This window comes from Drosophila albomicans, chromosome 2R (genome assembly GCF_009650485.2).
Source record: "Drosophila albomicans strain 15112-1751.03 chromosome 2R, ASM965048v2, whole genome shotgun sequence".
NCBI classification, from domain to species: domain Eukaryota; kingdom Metazoa; phylum Arthropoda; class Insecta; order Diptera; family Drosophilidae; genus Drosophila; species Drosophila albomicans.
In genome coordinates, this window is record NC_047631.2 from 9,396,329 (window position 1) to 9,421,683 (window position 25,355).

The 25,355-nt window shown below is 40.2% G+C and overlaps 1 protein-coding gene across 1 annotated transcript; it reads right to left on the bottom strand.

Moving 5' to 3' along the window:
* Positions 1–1,126: 1,126 nt before the first annotated feature.
* LOC117575754 (V-type proton ATPase subunit C) lies at positions 1,127–23,512 on the bottom strand. Its single transcript, XM_034260113.2, has 5 exons — positions 23,080–23,512; positions 15,954–16,368; positions 9,819–9,931; positions 4,037–4,286; positions 1,127–3,019 (listed from the first exon to the last, which is right to left on the bottom strand). Exons 2-5 carry the CDS (start codon positions 16,167–16,169, stop codon positions 1,700–1,702), a joined length of 1,899 nt encoding a protein of 632 aa, XP_034116004.1. The 5' UTR covers positions 16,170–16,368; positions 23,080–23,512; the 3' UTR covers positions 1,127–1,699.
* Between the last annotated feature and the right edge of the window lie 1,843 nt (positions 23,513–25,355).

A 25,355-nucleotide genomic window follows, 5' to 3' on the forward strand; every position in this document is an offset into this window, starting at 1 on the left:
TTGTCACTCGTTCAATGATTGTGCTTCGGCATAATTTTCAAATATCTCAAGTTCGATTCTGTAACGGGTTAATGGGTATCGGATATCGGGTATGTACGACTACTACATTGAAGGGTATATCCAAAAATCACAACAACGTGAACTCCATTCTAAAGCATATTTTATGGATTAGTTGAATCTGGCTGTTGATGATCATGCTATGCTAGATGTAACGACGCTTAACGCTTATCGATTATTGATTATAGTCGTACTCTATGTACAGCAATTATTTGTTGATTTTTTTTTCTTTTCGGGGGCTCAAGGTCTAGTTTATAATACGTTGCTAATACTACTAATTATAGGATACATTGCATTGTGCTCATATATGAAGATTTAACATACAGCTCGCTCCTTAATGTCTCTCCTAGTCTAAATGGAAGTTCTAACATGTTTACAGGGTATTGTTGGGGGAGGTTCGAGTTCTCTATTCGCATGCTATTTACATTTCTGATACAACCTAGCAAGTGTTTCGTTTAAAGGGGCTGCGAACCCTTTAATTTGTTCAACGGGATTCTAAAAAGGTTCACTCGATATACCTAATGGGTGTTTAGTTTCACATAGTTTACAAGCATTATCAACTAATTATCTCTGCGTTTGTTAATCATAGTCGATTATTATACCGTTTATTATTGTTATGACAATAAGTAAAATACAGTTTTATTTTTAATATGTAAACAGTCTTTTGAGAACCTTTCATGGCGCAAAGGCTACGTTAAATGCATTATCTTGGCTGAAAAAAGCGAAAAACTAAATGAATAAATTCAAAACTAATTAAATTAAATTGCAACCCTAAAAGTATGCTACACATTTTGTCACAAGCGCTGTGGCTGTTCACATTATACGTTGCGCTTGAAAGTATGCAACACATTTTTAGGTGGCTAGCGTAAAAGTTTCGTTGAGTTTTTACGCTGTGTCGACTTCGACTGCTCTAATTACTCAAACAAAAATGTGGAAATCAAATTAAAATGTTCTGAAAATTATTTAAATGCAAACTAAATGCAAATTAAATAAAAAATAAAGTCAATTTGATGTTTATAGTATTTTTTTTAATGGTTTGGTATATTTTTTTGTTTGTTTTTTTGTTTTTTGTTTTTTTGTTTCTGACTTAAAAACTAAAATAACAAACAGAAGTTAAAAATCGTCAATTCAATGCATCATTTACAGATAGGATAAAAAGTTTCGTTATAAGTTACATTATAAATTAGAGTTTGTTTTCGCTTCGTATTATATTAAGATTTATATTGTAGAATTTGGCAATCACATTGGAAAAACACTTAGGCGCTATAAGTTCTTTGCTTTCTAGGAGTTACACTATTTATACTGTAGTACTAAAAGCTTAAATTACGCTGACTTTTCACTTTAAAGAATGCATGTATAAAGCGAAAAACTTATGGCAACCCTATATAGGATACAAAAGGAGGGCAAATTGCTAATTCTAGCCTTAGGAATACATAATATACATAACATATGTGCTAGAACTATTGCTTTCACGATGTACACGCAGCAGTTGAGAGTTGTACTACACTTACACATTACTACACTAACTATCGATATAGGGGTGGAGCTTAAAGGTTTAAGCTGCAACTAGAGCTGTACACAGTTGATGAGAACCCAGAGCGAAAGGCTCTTTTGCTATTTACATGATCAAGTCAAAGTCGATCTACGCTGGCTGCACATTGTTGTTGTCCAGCTGCGAGGTGACCGTGGAGCAGGCGCTGCTGTTGTTGTTGGGACTGGTTGCCTCGCTGCTCGAGGCATTCGCTGCTGCACTTGCAGCCGGAGCTTTTCTACCCCCTCTTGACCAGCCAAAGCTTAAAGCTGCGCTCAGCTTGCTTGGCTTAGGGAGTTGCTGCTCCGTCAGATCGTAATCCTGTCGCCCAATTGAACTAGCAGGCGTATGATGACTATAACCGGAATCGGAGCCGAAGCTCGAGTCGCCATAGGGATGTCGGTAGTCGGAGGTGGCTGTGGGCAGCAGCGTGGAGGCATAGGGACGCGCTGAACCGCCAGCACTGTCGTAGTAATAGTTGGCATTGTACATCGGTTCCGCATAGCCATAGGCTGGCTCCGCAGTCAGCGGTGCCGCATGGATGCGATGGTGTTGATGCTGATGCGCTGCCAGACGACGATCCACCAGACGGGGTTGGGTGCGCGCTCGCATCGTGGCTGCCATCAGACCTTGGGCACTATTCGGGGGATATTGCTGCACGCTGGGATAGCGAATGCGCTCCCGATAGATTGTGGATAGGGGCGCAACGGGCGCTTGACTCAGCTGTGCGTTGATGCGATTGCGACGCTCCACCTCGTGCTCCAGCGTGTTGTAGAACTGCGGCGCCGTGGAACGCGCCAGATAGCCGAGGGACATCATGTTGCTGCGATTGTCGTAGAGCGGCGCCAGATCCGCAATCTCCGCCGTCGAGTTGCTGTTGTTGAGCTCCTCCTGGCGTTGTTGCTGGCGATTGCGTGGAGTGCGTCGCATCTGGCTGGGATTAGTGCCAGTTGCCACCTCATTAGAGATGTTATTGTTGTTATTCTGATTGCTTGCAGTCGAGGCACTCGCTGTGGACGCATCCTGACCCGTCGACGACCCAGAGCTGAGCACACTGTGTCGCTCCTGTGTTGGCAACTGTGCAGCAGCTGTTGCCGCACTCGTTGTTGTGGCTGCCCCATTGCTACTAGCTGCTCGCTCGTGGTAAGGTGTTCCACTGGCTGTGGCAGCCGTTGCCTGTTGCGCCGTGTTCGCTTCCTTGTGGAAACTGCACTCGCCCGGCAGAGACAGCTCGTCCTCGGCGAAATCATCATCGGAATGCAGCGGTGGCTCCGACTCACCATCGGAGTCGACGCGTCCTGGACCCAGCTCCTCGTAGACATTGTCGTTGGAGCGATAGGGATCAGGACCGGGCGAGGAGCTGACGAGGAAAGGCGGCGACCGCGTCATAGGATAGCCACTAGGATAATGTATGCTCTTGCCCTGCAGCAGCTGTAAGAGGAAAGAAAAGAGAGAAGGAAAGTTAGTTGATGTTGTTGCAAAGGATATTCTATAAAACGAAGTAGGAATAAACCGAAGTAAGAGAGGGAAATATTCAGTTCAGATATTCCGAGAAAAAGTAGGAATAGGAAAAATTGAGAAAAAATAATAAAGCAAAGGCATTAAGGGACGAAAGAAACCAATCGAGCGCCTAAATGCCATTTGAATGGATGCCCAGCAATTAGCGTTAGACAGAGAGGAATAGAGAGGAAAAGACAGCAACCGGAGGAATATGCAATAATTGGAAAGTGTGTGCGACATTAAGCAGATTTGAGTCAAGGATTTGCAGTCTTAGCCATGGCCTAAAGGAGCTGTTTATCAGACAATAAAATAAACACGCACTTCAGCGTAAGCGGAAGGCTAGAGAGCGAGAGCCAGGGAGGAAAAAAAATGGACCATAAAGCGGCATCAAGAAATATGAAAAAGGCGAATAAAAAGACATTGCAAAGAAGCGGGAGGAAGACAAACACGTCCCGATTCCCCAAAGGCGTCAGAGTCGTAAAAATGGCACAAAAGACGCACGAATTGAGCCCGCAAAGCGAGCGAAGGAGCAAAGGAAGGATATCACATGCACAAGGACAAGGATAAGGGAGTGTGGGTATAGTCCATTCAGAATAAAGCAATAGCACATCAATGAATAAAAAGGATAAAAAAGCGAAGGCACTAAGGAAATGTGGTCTCATTTTACACACAGTTTTTGACAATTCAATTGAGTGAGTGAGCGTGTGTGTGCGTGTGTGTGTGTGTCTGACAAGTTGACAATGACAGTGCAATGTTTTGACAGCAATTGTCGAAATGTTGCCTCAAGCTCTCGCATTACACGCAAACAGGACTCGACAGCCAACAACTCGCAAAAACTTCCTGCACGACAATTAAACAGATTGACAAACAATAAGCAGGACACGACAACGAAAAGAGTGAGAGAGATGGATGACTAGAGCGAGAGAAAGAAGGCGATTGCGTACTAACCTCGGCATGTGGATGCTGCTGGTAATGATGGTGATGATGATGATGATGCGGATGCTGCAGCTGATGATGGTGCTGATATTGATGATGCCGCATTACCAGCGGTCGATGGTGACCCAAATGTGCATCAGGATCCTCGTACATGGCATGATGAGGACCATGTGTTCCATTGCCGCCCAGTGGCATTGCCCCATTGAGGGCGCCACGCGTTGGCGTCTTGCAGGGCAGCAGATTTTGCACCTTTCGCTTGTTTCTGCAATAGAAAGAGAGAAGGGGAGATAAAGTTAGTAAATGTTAAAGCTGGGAAAGCACTTAAAGCTCGTATTAATTAAGTTTATCTACTTAAAGTTCATTAAAGCTCTATTCTAAGCACATTTTAACTTCAAATTTGTGTGTTAAAGCTGAGTAAGAACATATAACTTTAAGAAACTTAAATGTATGTAAAAAGCTTCTTATCCAATAAAGTAGCTTAAAGTTCATTAAAAAGCTACTAATATAAAAAGAGTGCAACACATTTAAGCATAAACTTAAATGAAGTAAATTTAAACTTAAAATTTGTCTTACTCATTAAGCAGCTTCAAATAGAGAGAGAAAGAGAAAAGCAAAATGCGTAAAGTAGCTTAAAGCTGTACTTAATGTGACTCATAAATAAGACAGAGAGAGAGAGAGAGAAAGAAGGACTTTAATTGGGCAAGCAGCTTAAAGGCAGACTTAAGCCAAAGGAGCAAAAGGAGAAGACGACATCGACGACATTGTGAACGTGAATGTGGATGACATTCATGACGTTGTTCGAGCAACGAGGCCAGCTTAATAGAGCCATAAGTTTTCGGTCAGCTGAGGATGCCGGCGGAAGATAAATCGATTTGTAATGGCTGCAAAATGGGCGTGGCTAGCCATGATAAATGCCAAGCTGGCCAAACAGGTAAACAGTGCACAGAATATATATCCCCAGCTCCACTTGATTAATAAAGAATGCTGAGTATAAATAAAAAGTGAAAGCAACTCAAAAGTGCGCCACATAAAATTCAATTTAAATAAGCAGCAACCAAGAGGCGAAGGAGTCAAGGAAGGATGTCAAAATGACAACAGCTCGATGAAGCTCGAGCTGGAGCTGGAGCTGGAGTTGGAGGTAACCGCGTGCCATGAAAATAATGAACATAATTAAGTGTTGCCCATGGCAAAAGACAACGGCAACGACAACGACAACAACTTTGGCCTAAAGATGCCTTGTAGAAGCACTTGAAGACTGCCATATGGCAAAAACTCTCAGTCTCAGTCAGCGCCGACTTCCCATAGCATAAGCATAATGAAAAATGTGAAATTAAATTGACGCCACGCCACACGTAGCATGCCCCAAAGCGGAGGGAGGGGAAAACTGTCAGCCTTGTAAATGTCTTGTAGGTAAACAGGCTGCGATGTCAAACGGAAGTCGCTCGTAAAAACTCAACTCGCATGCAATGTCAAGCTTCGCCTGATTGCGAGAATGAGGCAAGGCACAGGAAAATATATATTAAATATGCTAGCCTACTTTCGGGTTCATTTCGAACGAAAGCGACGACTGTATGCGCTGTGCAAACGTTTGCGAAAGCGGCACAAAGCAAAATAATAAAAAAAAGGAGAGAGGCTCAAAAAAGGAAAGCAACTGAAATCAAAGCAAATATAAAGTGTTATAATTGCTAAGCTAGGTTGAAACGTTTACGAATAGCAGGTGAAGAGGAAATTCATTGCGCAAACGTTTACGAATGTCGCACATAGCAAAATGATAAAAAAAGTGAGTCAAGGAGAATATGAATGATAGATAAAGCGCTATAAGTACAAGCAACTTAAATTCTCGCGCGCTAAAACCTTTACGAATAGCAGGCGAAGAGGAAGCAAGGAAACGTCTGCGACAGCTGCTGTCAAATGGAGTCCAAAGTCAAGTTTACGCTTGCTTAGTGAGAGCATTATGACAACACAGTCTCAGTCTCTGCTTTCTGCTGTCTGCTGCTCTGTGTGTGTGTCTATGTGCTGAGGTTAAGAGTCGGTGAGTCAGCTGGCTGAGTGTCTGTTTACTTGGCTAAGTCGACTGTCAGGCAGCGTTGTAAAATATTCTTAAAAGTAAATTAAATAATGTGGCATGCCACAGCAAGACAACGAGGCAGAGAAGCAAAAGAATCTTCCACTCCTCCACTTTAACTTATTTCATTTCATTTCACTTACGAGGCGTAAAAACGAAAGCAGCGCGTGCAGATTTAATGTATCTATGTGTGGGTATGCGTGTGTGTGTGTGTGTGTGTGTTTTAACCCCTTAAGCGCCTTGTTTGATTTCTAAGCATTATGGCCAGCTATTGGAATGGACGCTGCGTCCCTGGAGTGTCGTACAATTTGCCAAACTCAAGAAACTCGGCAAAGTGAAGTATTTGTATGTTCAAAGAGGGAGGAAGGAGACGCTATACCTTTGGGGCAACACGAAGTGAGCAAGGGTTGCCTTGTGGCATAAGCAATTTACAATAAAAAACAAAAAAAAAGAGAATGAAAGCAAGAGTAGCTGAGGCAACAATCCGATCCAAGTCAAATTCTAGAGTGCTCTCGCCTCGCTCTTCACGTATGCAAGCGAATCTTTTATTTATGAACTCGAACTCGACTCGACAAAGGGGCATGCGGCGTGTGGCATGTGGCATGTGGCAGCGCATACGCTTTGGGGGGTTGCACGTCGCAGGCACGTAAAAAACTCAATGTAGTGCGAAAATTGAACTACAAAGGCGCGCCAAGTCGAAGCCTATTCCCAAAGAGTTTTCCTTTTCTTCCTTGTTTGATATGGAAATGAGGCAAGGAAGGAGGTTAAAGGGAAATGTTAAAGGTAAGCCAAAGACATGTCTGTGGTTTTGTTGCAATTAATCTGTGTGTTGCACACAATACAAACACGAAATTATTCTCAATTTCAAATTAATTTGTAATGCAAACTAAACTCAGACAAACTTTCCTCGTAATTTGGGTCTTGATTAAAAATTGCCAGGGCAACACAACAATCAGGGTTGGAGAATAAATTGTGATTGTTATTGCATACTTCAGGGCGCCCCTTTTGGATGTCGTTGTCATCTGCGTGGCAAATGAAATTGCAAGCAGGTGAAATTGATTTTATTTATTTAGCAGTCAGCATTAACAACACACGCACATAACTTTTGTGGTTGCCAGGGTTGCCAGGGGCTCTGCCTATTAAATATGCAGAAGCTCGTGTCGACCCGAGTTGAGTTAAGGAGATGCTTAACTTTAATGTACGGGCAACAAAAAAAAAAGGAAGAGAGACAGTATTACATAAAAGTAAAAGGGAGAGAGAGAGAAGGCAACATTTATCGCATTGCAATTATTTGCATATTTTGAGCATATTTATTTAAATATTATTAACTGGCGACAATGTTAACAATTTTACATGACATGGCACTTCATCGACATGCCACGACTGCCACATGTTGCATAGCTCGCCAATTTTATGCAATTAATAAAGTTGCATGTGCAAACATTTGCAAAAAAATATGCAACATAAAAGGGTTGCAACACTCTGGTGGTTTATTAAAATAATTAAGGTAATTATGACTCATAATAAATGCAATTTATGCTCATGAAACTGAATCCAACGAGGGAATTTCGCAAGTCATTTAAATTGTTGATTTAACAGATTGAAGATATTCTATTTAATGTGTTGACATTATGATTATTTTATTTGAAGAGCATAAAAGTAGGAAACAGCAAAAAAATATAAATAAAATTAGTTTGTATTTTATTTATAGGTTTTGCTGTGCAACACACGCAACACGATAACACACAGATTCATATTCACATTCACATTCATATTCATATTTATTTGTTGGCTGCTTTCGAGGCCCATAAAGGCAAAATAATGTGCCACATCATAAATGCCACAAAAATGGCGTCGGCCTCAACTTGTGTTGCTCTTTTTTCTTTTTTTTTTTTTGCTACTTCCTTTTTTTGCGCTGGACATTCATAGTCATTCACAAACACACACACACACACACACACACACATAGAAAGAAACACGCACATGCAGATAGCAAATGGGGCAAGTTTTTGGGGCAACACTTAAAGCAACAGCTATCTCGCTCTCTCTCACTCTACGTGTGTAATAAAGATGCTCGTCGTGCCTTTTTGTGTGTGTGCTTTGGTCATGGCCATAACCTCAGAAATGATGAAGCACAACAGCAGCAACAACAACAACAAAACCAACAACAAGGATATCTCTGTGTGTGTGTGTGTGTGTGTGGTTTCTATGTTGCCCTGCCACGCCCCCCAACTGTGCGTTCGTGCGGTCAGTAAACTTTAATGAATATGTATGAAAATCGCTTGTAGCAACTGCTCAGATATGCCCCTTCTCTCTCCTTCTCTTTTGATAGCAGCAGTGCCATGAATATTACAGCAAAATCGATGCGTTGCCTTCTCTTTCGCACACTTGTTGATGTTAATGAGAATAGAAAGAAGAACAAGACTTACAGTCGAAGCTTTAAGAGCTCTGACATGTGTGTGTGTGATATGGGAAATTTAATTTACTTTACTTTGCTCGTAAGCAAATTCATAAAGTCAAATAAATGTTTAGTTTTTAATTCATGTGCAAAGAGAGCAGAAAAACGCAGCTTCAAAATTTGGTTAACCCATTAAAATGAATAAACACACTCACACACACACACACAGTGCACACATTCACACTTAAACTAAGAGAGACGGATAAATGGGCTACCACTACTATGAAAAGTAGTGGAACTTTTTTTAAAGCTTACAAGGCGAGAACTGGGAGGCTGTTGCCCGTTTACCCGCTCACCCGTTTACCCGCTCACCCGTTTACCCCCTCAACTGCTTGCGCGTTGTCTCCCTCTCTCACTTTAATGCCGTGCGTGCAAAATTCTTTCACTGCTCACACACACTCACATGCTGTTTGTGTTTGGCTTGGTTTTGTTTCCTTTCTTTTCTCTTTTCGCTGCCCCTTTGCCCACCCCCCTCTGAAACCCATCGTTTGCTTTTGCTGCGGTTATTTCTGCTGCAGATTTCATTTGGTTTGCAATCTGAGAGAGTTCTCTTTTTTTGTGTGTGTGTGTTATTTCTCTGGTATTTCTTTTTTTGCATTTTTCTGTGTTTTTGCAGTGGGGATAGTAAATTGTTTTATTTTTTTGTGCTGCCAAAAAGTTGATGTAACTGTGTTTGCTTTCGGTTTTAGGGCAGGGGAAGGGTCATTTCTCACGTTTTTTTTGCTGTGTGTATTTAAAATTTCAATTTAATTTAGTTTTGGTTTTAAGAGTGCACACACACACATAGATTCACTCATGTAGGTCAGCGCTTGAAAGTAGACTACATTAATTTTCGTTTGGTCGCCGTTGCATTTGCTCTTGTTGTTGTTTGTTTACTTGTTTGTTTTTGTGACTTTAGCAAATGGGTTTTTACAATTGCATGTGTGTGTGTTTGTGTGTGGCCATGCATAGTTTATAATGTTTATACGTTTTCGCATTTGGCGCATAGCATGCATTTTTCATATGGCGCCAAATTTTTGGATGACCCAACACTTTTACGGTTTATGAATTTGTGTGCAAAATTATCAGCGAACTTTATTATGATTATCATGGCAAAGCCGACTCGCACATAATTAAAGCACTAAATCAGAAAGTAAAGTCTGCAGCATGCAACATGTTGCAACCGCAAGACAAGACCAACAGAGTGATGTCTTGTGTGTGTGGTCTAAGAGTAATTGAGAGATCGAGCTTAAGCAGAGTGTGCACTGCTCGCACCTATGTAAATTACTTACTTCCAGACAAACAGTGAAGAGATGAGCACGATGAGCACCAGCAGCAAAGAGAAAACCGCAATCATCGCTGAGGTGGCCAGTGATTGGCTGCTGTAAAGGCTGGCATCCAGAATCTGTAAGAGAGCGAGAGAGAGGGAGTGAGTGAGTGAGTTGAGCTTACTTAGCATTTAAAGTGAGTGAGTGAAAAGTAAAAGTAAAAGTAAAAAGTTCAAGACGATGCAAATCACGAAGCAACTCAAACACAAAGCCATTTTGCATTCCACCAACCAACAAACAAACAAAACAAGTAAAAAACAATTTCGGCAAATATGCCTAACGAAATGCAAACAAAAGCGCACGCGGCTGTTAACCGTTATTTTTTTTTTCTTTGCTTGCTTTTTGTTTCTTTTCTTTTGGGCAACATTTCTGAGATTACTTGAAGATGAAATGTCTTTTAACAATCAGTGAAATTAAGGTCAGTTATGCGTATATAGAATATGTATTAAATAAGTTAAAAAAAAGGTCTTCGACAAACTGTCATTTAATTATAATTTTATATAAGATCCCGATATAAAACAACTATAACTAAAAACTAGAAATGTCACAGAGATGCAATACGTAAATAAATTTTGTTATTATTGTTTTACAGTTGATTTTGCGTTGTTGATCTTTGTCAACAACAAAAGTAAAAATGCAAAAGTTGCACCTGTCATTGCGCCAACACAAATACAGATAAACACAAACACACACACACACACTCAGCCAGAGAAAGACAATCAGATACGCATCATAAATCAGTCAGAAAACATTGAAAAATATTTTGCTGAGAGCGAAACGAAGCGACGAGAGAGACAAAAGCTGCGCTCGAAATGAAATCGAGGTCAAGCTTTGACAGCTGTGCAAATAATTTCGCCTGTGTTGTGCCAGTGTGTACACACAACTGTGTGTGTGAGAGAAGAGAGAAGACAGGCAGTGTGTCCACACGCTGGAATTATGTAGGCCACACTTTAGTTTGAAATGCATTTTGTGCATACACTAATTTATTAACAAATAGTTTTACGTATTTTCGTTGATTTATTTGCTCAGTGTTGCGATGGCACAGTTTTCATTCAATGCGGAAGCATCCCCCCTTCCCCCCCTCTATAAATTAATCATTTTGAATGAGTGTAAACAAACAAAAGGCATCGATTGGGCGAGGTGGAGGAGGAGGAGGAGGGTAAAGAAAACATAGTCCCGCTCCCAATTCATCCAAAAAGCGAGATAAGCTATAAAAATATTGACAGCAGCCGGTTGTTGCCTCATGGCGAAATTGTTTAAACTATTGAGCAAAGGGGCAACTCCCCCTCCCCCCCTTCTCTACCCCACCACTCAACTGTCGCTCGCTTATCATATAATTTTCAAGACTTTTCAGTGTTTCGAGAAAATTGTTTTGAAAACAATTTACGAACAAATCGCCGCATGAAACTGTGGCAAACAAATAAATAACAATAAATTAAACAATTATGAGAGCAATGGAAGGAGGAATGAACACACAGTGTTGGAGGGAGAGTCAAAAGTTAAAGAAAGAAAGAAAAACTCGCAAAGCTCTCATTGCGTCGCGTAATCAAATTGATTAATGAGCTGTGGCTGCCACTTTGTGGCAGTGTCATGTGGCAAGGGGAAGCTGTGCTTTCGATAAGCTACTCAAAGCTGCTCTCAATTCGTCTATGCTCGACTGCAACTCACCTACACCAAAGAAAACAATTACTTTTGTCTCGTTTTCGGTTTCGGTTTCGGTTTTTTTTCTTTCCGCCGCAGGCAGCGACGATAATCGATAAATCTATATGAAGGGGGCATGTTACCTATTTGTAATGCTCATTTCGGTGCGTTTTCTGGGCAAATTAATGAGTGGCTGCCGTTTCGGAGAATGGGAATTGCGACAGCCTTCAGCTGCAACTGGGGATTAACCGGAGGGCCGTCGATAAAAAGTCAACGAGAACGAACTATGGGGTCGACAAAGAGTTGTTACCAAATGCGAGTTCGCTTTGTTTGCACAGATAAGCGTGTTTTCCAGTAGTATGCAGTAGGAAAATGATTGAAGGTTTTCCATCGAAGTCAACTTGCAACTAGGTAGCTGGAATCATAAATTAAATGCAGATAACGATAACAGTTTGAACGATTTATGTAAAGGCAAACATGAGGCGAAGGCAAACAGTAAACAGTTAAAAGCAAACACAGAGCGACCATACTGCATTAAAATGGTGCTGCCAACTTGTGCGATAAAATAATTAAGCCACAAGACATTAGGAGGTAAAGGCAAATGGGAATTTTGCGAGTGAATAAGAAATTATGGCATAAAGTTTACAGCCCCAACAAAATGGAGATTAACAAGGGCAGTGTTGCCAAATGCCACAAAAAAAAACCAGAAACGAAAACTTTGTAATCATGAAAAATTCGTGGCTCAAGGGCAAAAAATATTTCCGAGTAGGCCATTAAGTGAAATGTGACCCAATTTCCACAACGAGGCAACAGCGAAAATCCACAACACGAGTATGCGTCAAAATGTTGCACCTGCTTGTGGCAACTTGCAACATTTTCATTTGAGAAAACTTTGCCAACTCGATCTCTTTGTCTTGCAACAAAGCACGTGCCACTTGCAGCACTTGCAACAAGAGCAACAACAACAAGGACAACAGCTGAGTTCTGAGTTCTTCACTGATAACAAGGCGAAAAGTTCTCTCTACATGTGTGTGTAACGCCTTTTTCAACACTAAACCAACTTCGATTTCACAGCACGTGCATATCGACTGTACTTCCGCTTGCCTCTTTCTTTTCTTCCTCTATTCTTCCACCTCCTTTTTGCCAGTGTTTATGTTGGCAACTTGATGCAGTTTTGTAACCACTTGACAGTGCAATTGTTTGGAAACAACTTGTGATTGAGATGCCTTCAATTGGATTCGTTCTTCTTCGTCTTCTTCTTCTTTTCTTCGCACTTTTTAGGCAGTTTTACGTTACGTGAAATGAGTTTGAAAACGAAAGAAACATTTTGTAGTGTCAACTTCACACTTATTTGCGAGTTTCTCTTAAAGGAAGTTTCCAAAGTTCTTCTCTCACGAGAGAGCGAGCGAGTGAGTTATTCTCATCTATCTTTTTAGCTATTTAATGCGAGTTCAACTGAAAATTTCGATGTGCTGCATGTAAATTCAATTTTGTTATTGTCACAGCAAATTTCCAGACGATTTTTCATTCCATTTTCCTCAGCTGTCTGCAGCTGTGTCTGCTCTGTGTCAACTGTAAACAACAACCTTCTTCTTCTTCTTCTTCTTCTTTTTCTGATTCCTCTTCTCCTTCATCTTCATCATCATCATCGTCGTTGTCGTTGTGTTTGCGCCCAAAAAGCAGACTGCGAAACTATGCAACATTCCTTAGACAATGCGATTTGCGAGCATTCGGAAAAGCTTTCGCACGACATTTGATATCAATGTCAAGACATTTACCCTTCTCCTCCTCCTTCTTCGTCTTCGCTTTTCCTCGTCTTGTACACTTTGCTAACTCTCTGCTTATTTAAAGCGATTTCTCGCAGCGACTTGAAATATTTTCGCACAAAGCAAAAAAAGCAGAAAAATAATAAGAAAGGATTATTTTGGCTGCCACGCCCCCTCTACTGCCTCCCTCTTCTTCTTCTTTTACTTCTTTTGCTGCTGCTGAGAGCGACGCGCTCCAAATTTAATTTCGCATGTTTGACGCGTCGTCCTCGATTTTTTTTTTTCGCCCCCCCTCAATGCGAGAAACATGTCGCTCCACGAATCCTTTGCGTGATGCTGCCACTTCCGTTTGACTTTAAAGATTTCTAAATACCCTGTACGTTTCAATGATTTGATGAGGTATGCTAGACTAACTTTAAGTATTCATCCTAATAGTGAATTCATTTCGTTTATAAATTTTGTCATTGTGGAGTAATTTCATTTAAAAATTTCGAATTTCTGTAACTGTCAAAAAAATTCTAGTCTGCTAACTCTAAATATCATTTAAATTTATACTTTTTTTTATTATTTTTCATTTAAGATAATATAACTTAGCTTTATAACTTTTTTTGCAACAACTTTCAGATGTGAAATTAGGAAATAAGTTATCTATTCGACAAATCTCAAGAATTTGTTAAACAATTCATAAAAATTACAGTTCAGAATCCTGAAAAATTATATTTAAAAAGCAAATGGATTTTACAGGATATCCTGCAGCCGCTAAGTTTCTGTTTATTTCTGCATTTGACAATTACGTTTGCTGCTCTTGCCATCTCGTTCTTTCTCACATACATATGTTGCGTTCTCTCTCACACATGTCGCTCTGCCAAATTGGCACAATTCCCGTTAAACTTATCAATTTGATGAGAGAATTTCACACACGCACACAAAGTGAAATTCCCCCCACAACACCCCTCTCAACGCCACACATAGACTTGAGTTTGGCATTTCTCTTCCTTTTTTTTTTTTTTTTTTTGGTGCTAATCCATTAAATTGATGCTGATGGCAATTGAATTTAAGCTGCTTCGCACAGATTTCAACGAATTTACCTCAATGGCAGTTAGTGGAAGCATGAAATTGCATTTCGATATACGATAAACGATAGACGATAACTACGAACGTGGGAAACTGGCAATTTAAGACATGCCAGCACATTTGATTTGTCAGCATAATTCCACCAGAAAAAGAGATGGAATTAGAGTGTAGGATAGAGAGGGAATGAATGACATATTGAAGTGCCCACACACTGAAAGATCTATCGTTATCTGTGGGGACCACACACAAAACGCTCAACAACATTTTCTATTTATTGAAATTTCCATTTTCTGTTACATAAATGTCGAGAACTAAGTGGAAAACACTCGAGTCTTGGCGCTCTCCCCCCCCAAAAAAAAGAAAAGAAAGAAGAGCAAAAAAATTAAAGATAGAGCGAGGCACGTGAGTCTCATATATGGTTATCAATGCAACTCACTGACAAAGTGTTGATGTGGAATTTGATCTTGTTGTGTTTTCTGTGTTTTGTGTTTCCTCCTCATTGCCTAAACAAACAGGCGAGCGAGAGATTAGAACGAGTGCCGGGTTACACAGTTCTTGAGTTGAGTTCTTTAGTTTTCCCAACAAATAATTTGTAACAGTTTTTCTTTAAGGTTTGCCACACGAATTCGAGGCCATATGTTGCCAGGGAATCGAGGAATCAACCCCCAACCCAGCTTGTTGAGCCCTTCTGGCTTTTCATTCTATGCTTGCCAACTACTCGACTCAACTTGGGTTGTCCTTTTTTCTTTTTTGTTGTTGTTGGTTGTGCGTCGAACGCTTAACTTTTCATTGTTATTGTAATTTGTTGTTGCCTGGACAGTCTGTCGAGGGTGTTGGCCAGCCTCATAATGATGACGTTTTTTATTATACATTTTATTCTTGTTGTTGCCCCCCAAAGAAGAGTAACAGCTGTTGCTCTGGCAACAGTCGAGACTCGAGACGAGTCGAACTGAGGACTTCAAGGAGCCAAAAATGGCCTTAAAGTGTTGCCTTGTGGTTGAATGGCTGTGTAGACTTTTTTTCAAAGGCCTTAAAGCCAAAGCAAAAGTGAAGCAAAGAACACTCTTTAAGAATAAAACATAATTTTAATAGAAAACCAAAACCAATCAATTTTTAAATTTTAAAGAAATACAATTTTAAAAAACAATTCAATAATAAATTTCAACATTTAAAGAAAGGTAACAACATATCACCAACTACATGTCAAATTTTATCCTACTCGCTTTAATAGTTTGCGAGTATTTCAAGTGTTTATTCGCGGTCAGACGGACAGCCAGATTTATTGCTCTGATAAATTGCGGCAGACTTTCGGTGCACAATACGCAATCAAGTTGAAGTGTCAAACACTCAACTTTTGCCACGCCCACTGGGTTAACCCTCTTAAGGTCTCATCCCCCGAAAAGGGTCGCATTATTATTATTGTTGTATGCATAATGAAATGAGGCAATAATTCAATAAGGCAACATCAATTTTTGACACCTCGCGCATTTTCAACAATTTCCACTTGCAGCAGCTTTTTAGCTTGCTAGGAAAATGCCAACAGCTGTGGCAGCGGCAACAGCTCATTAGACAGGGTTGCAACCCTTACTCATTAGGTTGCATAAGTTTTTGCACTTACCGGCATCGCTTGGCAGACGTCGCTGTCCCATTGCTGCTGTGCCAATTGCTCCTCGTTGCAATCCTGTGGCACCACCGTGTACTCGGCAAGGGCGGGTGGGCGTGGCGGTGGCGGGATGAGGAACTGTGGTGGTGCTGCAAGTGGCATGCCGGCGCATTCATCGCACTCGAACATGAAGAGATCCGCATCCATCATTGTATCCAACATTTTCCACATTTGTTGAACGTTTTCTTTGATTCGTTTACGTTTTTGGTTGTTTTTCCAAATTTGGTTTTTCCCTCGTTTTGGTTGTGTGTCTTATGTATGTATGTATGTGTTCGTGTGTGTGTTTTGTGTGTGAGATCGTTTGGGCTGCGTGTCAAATGCGTTTCCTGATCGCTGTCATCTCGCTGGACAGCCGTCAACGGCGGCGGCGCTGTAAGGAAAAAGCAAACAAAGGAAAATTCTCTGGTTAGTCGAGGGATTACGAAGTGCGGAGGTTTGTCTCCTCGGACAACAGCTGGCGGCATCTTTTACATTCTCTTCTCTTTCTGTTCTCCATCATTAGCTGGCAACCGTAAAGCGAGGCACGTAACTAGCTTGATCCTGGCCACACTTCCTTTGGCACATGCGAAAACTTTTAGCCTCGGATCGAACAGCTTATTCACACCCCTAAAAACAATTCAGAGTCTATGATCATCCCAACCCCTCGCCTCGCTCCCCGCTGTGTGTGGAAAGCAACCCCGTCCCAGATTTTGTTAACGCTTCATGTTAATTTTTATTGATTTTGTTTAATGCGTTTCTATTTTTTCCATATTTATTTTTATTTGCTTTGGCTTTTTACCACCGCTCAGTTATTTTTGTTGTTGTTGTTATTATTATTGTGCGTGTGTCCTGCCTCATCCCTTTCTGCTAAATATACATTTTCCTTTTTTTTTGTATTCCTAAATCTGTCCAGTCACTGGCAATTGTTTTAAGCCAGCGCTCAACCCCCTTTAAAGGTTTTCCTTTTCTCTGTTTTTCTATTTTTTATGATTATTATTATCCTTTCGAATGCGGTTCTGTTGTTATTCTTCACACATATGCTGACAAAATAATTGAGAAATTGATTAAAGTGGTTTGGGGTGCAGTTGTTACTATCGATAACTGATGACGTACTATCGATAAGCGCAATTCAAATTGAATAATAATAAAGTTATTTGCGGTTAATGTAATATTGCTGTAATAATCGATAATTTCTTTTCTCGACTGTCGATAATTATTATCGAGAAACACAAAGTGTATTTTCACAAGCATCTTAGAATTTGGTTGCGCTACTTTTGATAACTATTATCGTTAAGCATCTTGAAATGCTTCCAGCTATCAGCATCTCAACTCAAACTACCTTTCACCGCTTATCGATTGCCTCAACTGCCTATTATCGATAACTGGCCGCCAGTGACAATCGCTTCCAAATTGGTTCCATCAGCGCAACAATGCCAACGGTCTATCTGGATTACGAGGCGGCTTAAGCTCTGTCTGCCAGCTTGACTTGACAGCCTGGGGGAAAATTCAGAGAGAGAGTGAGAGACGAGAGGCAAGAGAGAGGAAAGCCAAGGAGGCAACATATGTTGCCAGTTGGGCCATTTAATTAGCTGCACTGAGAGCTGACAGTTGTCAGAGAGTGTGGCACTGAGTGAAGAGCGAAGGAGATTGAACGAGAGAGAGAGAGGAAGATGGAGGCAGGTCGAAGCAACTGAACTGATAAGATCTTGAAAACTACAATCGGTTGCTGTTGTTGTTGCAGTTGTTGTTGTTGTGGTTGTTGTCTTGCAATCAAATGTAAGCCGCTGTTGACATTGGAGATTAAAAGATATTAAAAACGAAGACGACGAGGCGAGTCTGACACACAATGTTGCTGTGTATGGGGCAGAAGTAAAAAGACTGTGACTCGAAAAATACAATGACAGCGGACAGAGAGACAGAGAGACAAACAGACCGAACGACACACACAAAACATGTCAAAGATGAAATGTTGTAAAGAAAATTGAATTGAATTGAATGCGCTGGAATTGAAACGAAGTCAAACTAATAAATAACAACAAACAAAAAAAAAGAAACTAAGAGAGTAAAAAAGCACAAATGCAACATGAAGTTGCAACAAAACTGAAACTGAGGATGCATAACTCAGGAAGCGAAACTTAAAGTTATTTTGTTTGGTCGAAAATCGATTGAATTGTCTGAAAACTGAAACTGAAACCGTTTGCTGATTAGCTTTGAAGCGGCCCATTAAAAGCCTCAAACCTCAAGTCCCCCAAAGGTCCAAAATAATGAAATAAATCGTGTTGAAAAACTTGCAAGTTGCAAACGAAATGGAAAAGGAAACGACAGCCCAAAGAAAAGAAGAGCAAAGCGAAGAGAAGAGAAGACACAGAAGACAGACGAGACAACGAAATCGATTTGTTTCGAGATTAAGTCTGGGACGCAGTCAACGTCTCCTGGGAAATGTCCGACCAAGCGTAAAGCGGAAATGTTATGGACGCGCCAAGGAAGCGCAAATGGAAATCAAAGTACGCAGAATGAACGAGGGAAGGAGAATCACAGGAGTTGGAGGTCCTGCTGAGGTGACTCCAGCAATTAGCAGTAGCCTGGGCATTGTGATAAGAACGAATCAAAGCGAAATGAAAGCAATTAGATAATTGGCTTAAAGTTGAGATTCAAGACTCCAAGAGCAGCAGCTGCGTTCGACACTACTCAAGCTCAAGAGAGAGAAGCACTCAACGATGATGGAAAGAAATCCTTTTTATAGAGAGACACAAACACTTCAGGCCAATTAAAGAAAGTCTGCTTAACCCTATCCAATTGAACTAGGCTTTCTTTCTTTAAAACTGATTTATCGCCTGACTTTGCACTTGAGATACTTTCACTACTTCTAGCTCACAATTGCCAAATAAAGAAGGGAGCGAAGGGAACAACAGCTGTCTACAATTGAATTGAATTGTTACTCCATCTAACATTTATAGTAGATACAATTTGATATTGGGCAAAAAGGGAACATAATTTCAAAATTAGCTGGACAATGCCTCAGGGTTGTATTGGGTTTTCTTATTTTCCTTTTAGGTATTTGTGTTTTTTTGTTTTTTTGCCACGCATTTAAATGACTCAATCGAAAGCCAAACCACGTCGGGGTCAGAAACGAGAACCAAAAACCAAAAAACGCAGGTAACAGAAACACATTTATTAGCTGCAATGATAAATGTTCTTTCCCTAGGATCGACATGTCGCTCCCTCCTCTGCTTCTCTCTCTCTCTCTTTTCTGTCTCAGTCTCTGTCTCTTTCTATGTGTGTAATTTTAATTCGTTTTGGGCTGTAACTGATATGGGTGCGGTACCAAAAAAAAAAAAATAACTAGAGACTGCAGTCTACTGTCTAGAGTCTCGAGTCTAGACCGCTGTCAGTTCAGGTAGTCGACATTGAGAATGGAGAATTGAGACATTAGATGTAGTTAGTATTCGGCTATTCGACAACGATAAGTGTTATGGGCTCTGCGGGATAACATTCTTATTCTCATTCTCTCGAAGTAGAATAGATTGCAAATTGCTTGGGGAATTCAATTCGGGTCATCGAAAGATGACACGAATAATAATAGGTTGAAGTAGTTACAGAATTAAACTAGTTGAAATTAGAGAAATATTTTATATTCGACAGATGGAATCTAGCAGCATTTTATACGAAGTATAGGATAGAAAATAAATTGAATAAATTCGTTAATATTCAAGAAAATACTTCAACAGCACAATTTCACGCTGATTTTGAGTAGTGGCATTGCTTGATGTAGTGATGTGAAAGAAAACAAAATAAATTCGAAAGAAATACTCAAAATTTAACTAAATTGTAGTTTCACGCTGCATTTTTTATATGCAAACTGATTAATCAAACATCAACAACTAAGAATAGTTTCAAGAATATTAACAAAACTAGTTAAAATTCAAGAAACATTCAATCTTGCACAATTTCACGCTGACTTTTACCATTGAGTAGATTAATCAAGCTTTCCTAATCCTAAGCCTGCATTTTAAAGGCAGCTTTAAAGCTCGTTTTCTCCGCTGGATAAACAACGCCTCAGAGCATGCAACAAATTACCAAAAAATCTAGACTAAAATATGCGAATAAAAAAAACGGCAAGAGAAATGAGTATGACGAAAATAAGGCGAAGAAGTTGAAGAAAGATGGAGAGGGAGAGAAGGAGGCAACTTTGCCTTAGTTTACATATCATTTATTATTTGCCGCTCTCGTTGTTGTCGTTGTTGTTGTCCAGTCGGGCGAGGTGTTTGGGCTACTAACATTGTCACGCCCCCCTGCGGCCACATTACGCAAAACTTTTAAATAAAGCAAAGCACCGTTGTTCTTGTCGTTGTTGTTGTTGTTGTTGTTGCTGTTCTTGTTTGTCCAGAGATGACGACAACGACGACAACACAGAGGATGAAGAATGGGGGATGGGATGGAATGGGAAGTGCAAAAGCAGAGGCAGAAGATGACGGGCATGTCACATCAATGTCACTCAGCATTAAGAGCAAAAGCAAGACGAGACGGAGAGTGAGTACGAGTGCGAGTGTGAGAGAGTAAGAGTGAGAGAAGAAGCGTGCTTGGAAACTAACAGTAAGCATGTCCTGCGACGGCTGCGATAAAGTTTCGTTTCGTTTGCTTCGCATTCTCATTGTGATGCTGCTTTTGATTCGGCTTCTTATTCTCCTTCTACTTTTCGCCGGCATTTACCTACTCTTCAGAGGGATAAAGAAAGAGAGAGACGGAGAGTGCCTGCCTTTTTTCACGGCTTTCGCTCCTCGTGCGAGAAAATTACAAGCGTATAACAAATATTTTGTTTTCAGATTTTTTACTTTTTATTCCTTATGCTTCCATTTTTCTTCTTTTCTCTCTCTCTCCGTTCCCCTACGTTCTTTTTTTTTTTTTTGTTACAAATTTTCGCGTGCGTTTTTGTTTCGTTTCCTGCTCTCTACTGTTTATGTTTTTTATGCTTCTTTTGTAAATATTGTGTTGACTATTTGCATAAGGTGCTTAGCGAGTGTTTTATTTTGTATTTTTTTTTTTTTTTTTTTTGTGTGTGCTTTGCTAAAAAGAAGCTTAGCATATTGGAACCTTTGAGTCATAATTCCCAAACCTTGAACTTCAACAACTACTTTGAATGTGTTGAAATACAATAAATTCCCACGCGACTTTGAATTTAATAAAGTCATTTCAACTCTTCTCTCTTTATTTTCCCAAACTACAATTTATGTCTTAACTTCGTTTATAAAATTTATATAAAGCACGCGATTCGCATACTAATTAAGTGGACAGGCGGCTAACGAAATAAATTTGAAAACAAACAGCAAACGGAAATCCTGTGAGCCTTTTTTCCAACAAAAAACAGAGAAGGAAGGAGTGGAAAAGTGGAGGGAGAAGGGTCAACATGTGTAGCAGTCATGTTTCCATTGGGATCGTGTGGACAATTAAAATTCAATTTCAATTTCGATGTGGCGACAGGTAAGCAGACTCACTTTAAATCTTTTTTTCACTCACTTGCATGTGTATCCCAAAGATACAAGATACATTTAATACAAGCTGCAAGTTTTTCGCGTAGGCCGCAAAGTTGGAGTCGGAGTTTGAGATTGAGTTATTATTATTTATCTGCACATCTGTGGACTGCCTCGCTTAACAGCTCATTTATTCAACGGTCGACGGCGCAGAGTATCTTGTGCCCACTTGTCGCCGAAGCATAAATTTTGTTTGCCGCAAATTTATGAGTTATGAAGACATTGGCTTATTTACCAAAGGATTAAGGCGTGCAAACGAAAATAAACACGCAAAGAGCGCGAGCAAAGAATAACACAGACACAAGCACACACATAATGAACTTGCCGCCAAATGTGGCAAGCTTGTCTTTTTGCCCCTCACACTCACACTTGTTGCGCTTGTCGCTGCTTTGCTAATAATTTAAACAAATTTACTTAAAACAAAAAAATGTTGACACTCGACATAAAGCATCGACAGCTCCCCTTCTCTCTCTCTCCCTCCTCTATCTCTTTCGCACTCGCTCGTTTGACTAGGCAAACAAAGGTGTGTGTGTGTGTGTGTGAAGATGTCATAAGTATAGTTTGACTCCATCTGCATTTTTCTACACTTTTTCTCTATTTGGTTATAATTAAAGCTATTTGGCGGCACTTTAGTTGTTGCAAGAATCAAAGCAAAGGCTTCTTATTCTCTCTGTAGAAAAATTATTTGTTTGCTGACTTAACGGCAAACAAACAGTTAAGAAAACACTGCACTTCTTTATAACTTTACAATCCATTTTGTTTTTATCTTTTTGTCAAATATTATTTCCTAGAATTCACTGAAAATTCTTATGGACTAATATTCAAAGTTTCTTATGAAATCAAAAAATTATTGAATAACATTACCTCTAACCTTTTTTGTATAATATTAATTCCTAGAAATTCCTAAATTCCCTATAAAGTAATTCAATAAGCAGTATTTATTATGTTTTTCAATTTATTTCCACTCTTTAAATGCACTACAATAAAAAATCACTCAAATATTGTTGCGTTTCTTTGATTTGCTGTTGCATTCCATTTGCATTACACAAACAACAACGAAAATTGGCTCATCTTTTAACTGTAACTGTAACGGAAGCAGGAGCGAGTAAGAGGGAGAGAGAAGGCGCGAATGAGAGTGAAGTTGGTGTTTTGCTTAAGCGATAATCTGCAGCTCGCAGCAACTTAAAGCAGCTGATAAGCTTTGCTCGACCCACTCAAAGAGAGGGAGTTAGAAAGAGGAACAGAGAGAGCGATTGCAAAGGTTTGTTTTCACTCGCCCACACAGCGTTTGATGCCCGCTGCTTTTTTTTTTTTTTCTTTGAGTTTTTGAGTTGTGCTTAATACGTTTGACACTCGTAGGCAGCAGCAGCTTTGCCCAAAACTTGCACTTGCCGTCCCTCTCACACTCACACACCTCTCCATGCTTTTGTCACACGGCAAATGCAAAAACAAAGTTCAAGATCCCTGCACTCGAAGAGTTTTGTTGAGTTCTCTTTTCTTAAGACTGCCAGCAGTTTTTCTTGGTTTTTTTTTTTGCTTTTGTTGTATTCCAGTTGACGATGCTGATGACTTACCCGCTGTTTTTTAACTCCCAAATTAAAAAGGACTTGACTGTTGTTGTCACTGTCCTTTTTGTTGCTTTGTTGTAATTTGCTTTGACACTTTCTGCGTGCTGCCGTTTTTAATTAAGCCAAATCCAATTATAATGTATAATTATGCTTATTTCATTTTGCTTTTTGCTTTTTCGACACCAATTTTTCAATTATTTTGTTTGGTTATTGAACACAAGTTTAGCACACTCTTTTCTTAATTTGTTGTTGTGATCACTATTTGTATTTATGCTTTTTGCACATTAGTTGCGACAAATTTTCGGTAAGATTTTCTTTTACACAGTATTGAACATTTTTCACGTCAGTCTTTTATACGTTTGCGGGGAAAAAAGTTTCGTATTCGTTCATTCGGAAATTTGTGAAAATTATACGCGAGACGCACACGTCCGTTTGCGGCGACTGCGAGTCAAAAACTGAAACTGAATTTCAAATTAAGAGAGACGCAATAGCAGCAACGGCGTCGCCGAACACGCACATACATGTATACGCATACACATGCACATGCATGTTCAGACTTGCTCGCTTTGCCTCTGCTTTGCTTTGCTTGGCAACATTTCGTTCATTTCGCCAATGAACGCCTCCTACGCGCTCTCTCAATTGCGCTCTCTGTGTGCGCTCTCTCTTTTCGGCACATTGCAGTTCTAAGCTGAACAACACACAGTTGAATTTGAACACTGCTCGCTGAATGTTTGTTGCTGTTCTGCTGCCGTTGCTTTCAATTTTAACTTTTTTTAGCGTAAATTTTAGTGCATGATTATTTGTTTATTGTTGTTAAATATCGAATTACGCATAAAAAGCTGTTTCTCAAAATTGACAACTTGTCGCCAGTTTTAGTAATTAAACAGTAAGCACTTTTAGCAGACCTTTTCAAGCATCGAATTTCACAAGTTTATGATATTTACATACATATGAAATAGACAATTGGGTAAACAGCACAGACATATTTTCATTTAAATGCCCAGCTGTTTGTTCTCTGAGCTCAATGCCAAACAAATCCCTCGTTGGATTAAAAACACAAAAAATTCCCCCACATCAAAAATACAAATTCAGAATCATAACAGAGTGAAGCGCTCATCACAAAACCTATGACGAATATGCAACAGCAATAGCAACAGCAACAACAGTGTCCAGCATCCCATCACAATATGATGTTGATCAAGGTCAATGTCTCGCTCGCAGTGCGCTTTGGCCCCACTCCATGTTCACTCCCCCAACATGCTTTATTTTTTTGTGTTGAGTTTTGCTGTTTTTCTTCTTCCGTTTTGTGCAGCATGTAAAATTACAACAGCAAACGACAACCGGCAGCCTCAATTCGAAATTCGAATTTCGAAAATGAACGCAAGTTGCGCTCTCGCTCTCTGAGAACAACGACGCTGCGCTCTCACGCGCTCTCGCTCTCTCTGCGCTTCGCAACATGTTGCCGCCTATGAAATGTTGCGCAGCATGTGGCTGCAGTTGCCTAGAAGAAAAATATTGTTTACGCATTTATTTCGCACCTCCAGTAAGTGTGTGTGTGTGGGTGAGGGCGCTGCATTTGCACTTTGTGTTTATGTTGTACTTTCACCTTCTGCCCATTTTTTTTCTGAGGCTTTGTGTTTTGTTTATCAACATTTCTCTCGCTGTTTATTTTCAATGCAATTCCCTCTTCGCAGGCTGCACTTTTGTTGCAGGCGACGAAAGACAAGGAGTGAAAGAGTTATGCGAGAAGGGAGGAGGAGAAGGAGGTCGAAATTCAAATATTCATTATAAATTGTTGCTTGTCGACAACCAACAAACAAAAGCAACTTAGTCAAAGTCGCGACCTCTGCAATCGAAAAATGTATCCAAAAGATATCTCCTCCCCCCTTCACCACCCCCTTCACCACCCCCCGCTAAGGGAGGGCGGCATTTTGTGGCTTTTGCCTGAACTCATTAGGCGCGTCAAGTGAAATGTTTGCCACATGTAGCGCGAGCCCTTTTGGGGCATGGAGCCCGAAACACATTAGCAGCTCATTTCATGCAACATGGCCGCAAATTAAAGGCGCATTAGTGGCTAAAAACAGGGCGCTGAAAGGGGCGTGCCACCAAAATTACAAAACTACAAGAATTTCTCAAGAGTCGCCACACAAAAAAAAGCAAAAACCAAGAAGGAGAAAAAACTAAAAGTATGTTCAAGATGCAAATGAGCACAAAAGATACAAATGTATCTGCGCAATAAGTTTAAACTTAAGATACAAATCTATCATTTCAAAATTTGAAAT

Coding starts and splice junctions, on each gene's coding strand:
- LOC117575754 (XM_034260113.2), bottom strand. CDS start 16,169: ATGTGGAAAATGTTGGATACAATGATGGATGCGGATCTCTTCATGTTC. Junction 9,932..15,953: donor ACGTCTGCCAAGCGATGCCG/GTAAGTGCAAAA, acceptor GCTCTCTTACAG/ATTCTGGATGCCAGCCTTTA. Junction 4,287..9,818: donor TCTTCACTGTTTGTCTGGAA/GTAAGTAATTTA, acceptor TTTCTATTGCAG/AAACAAGCGAAAGGTGCAAA.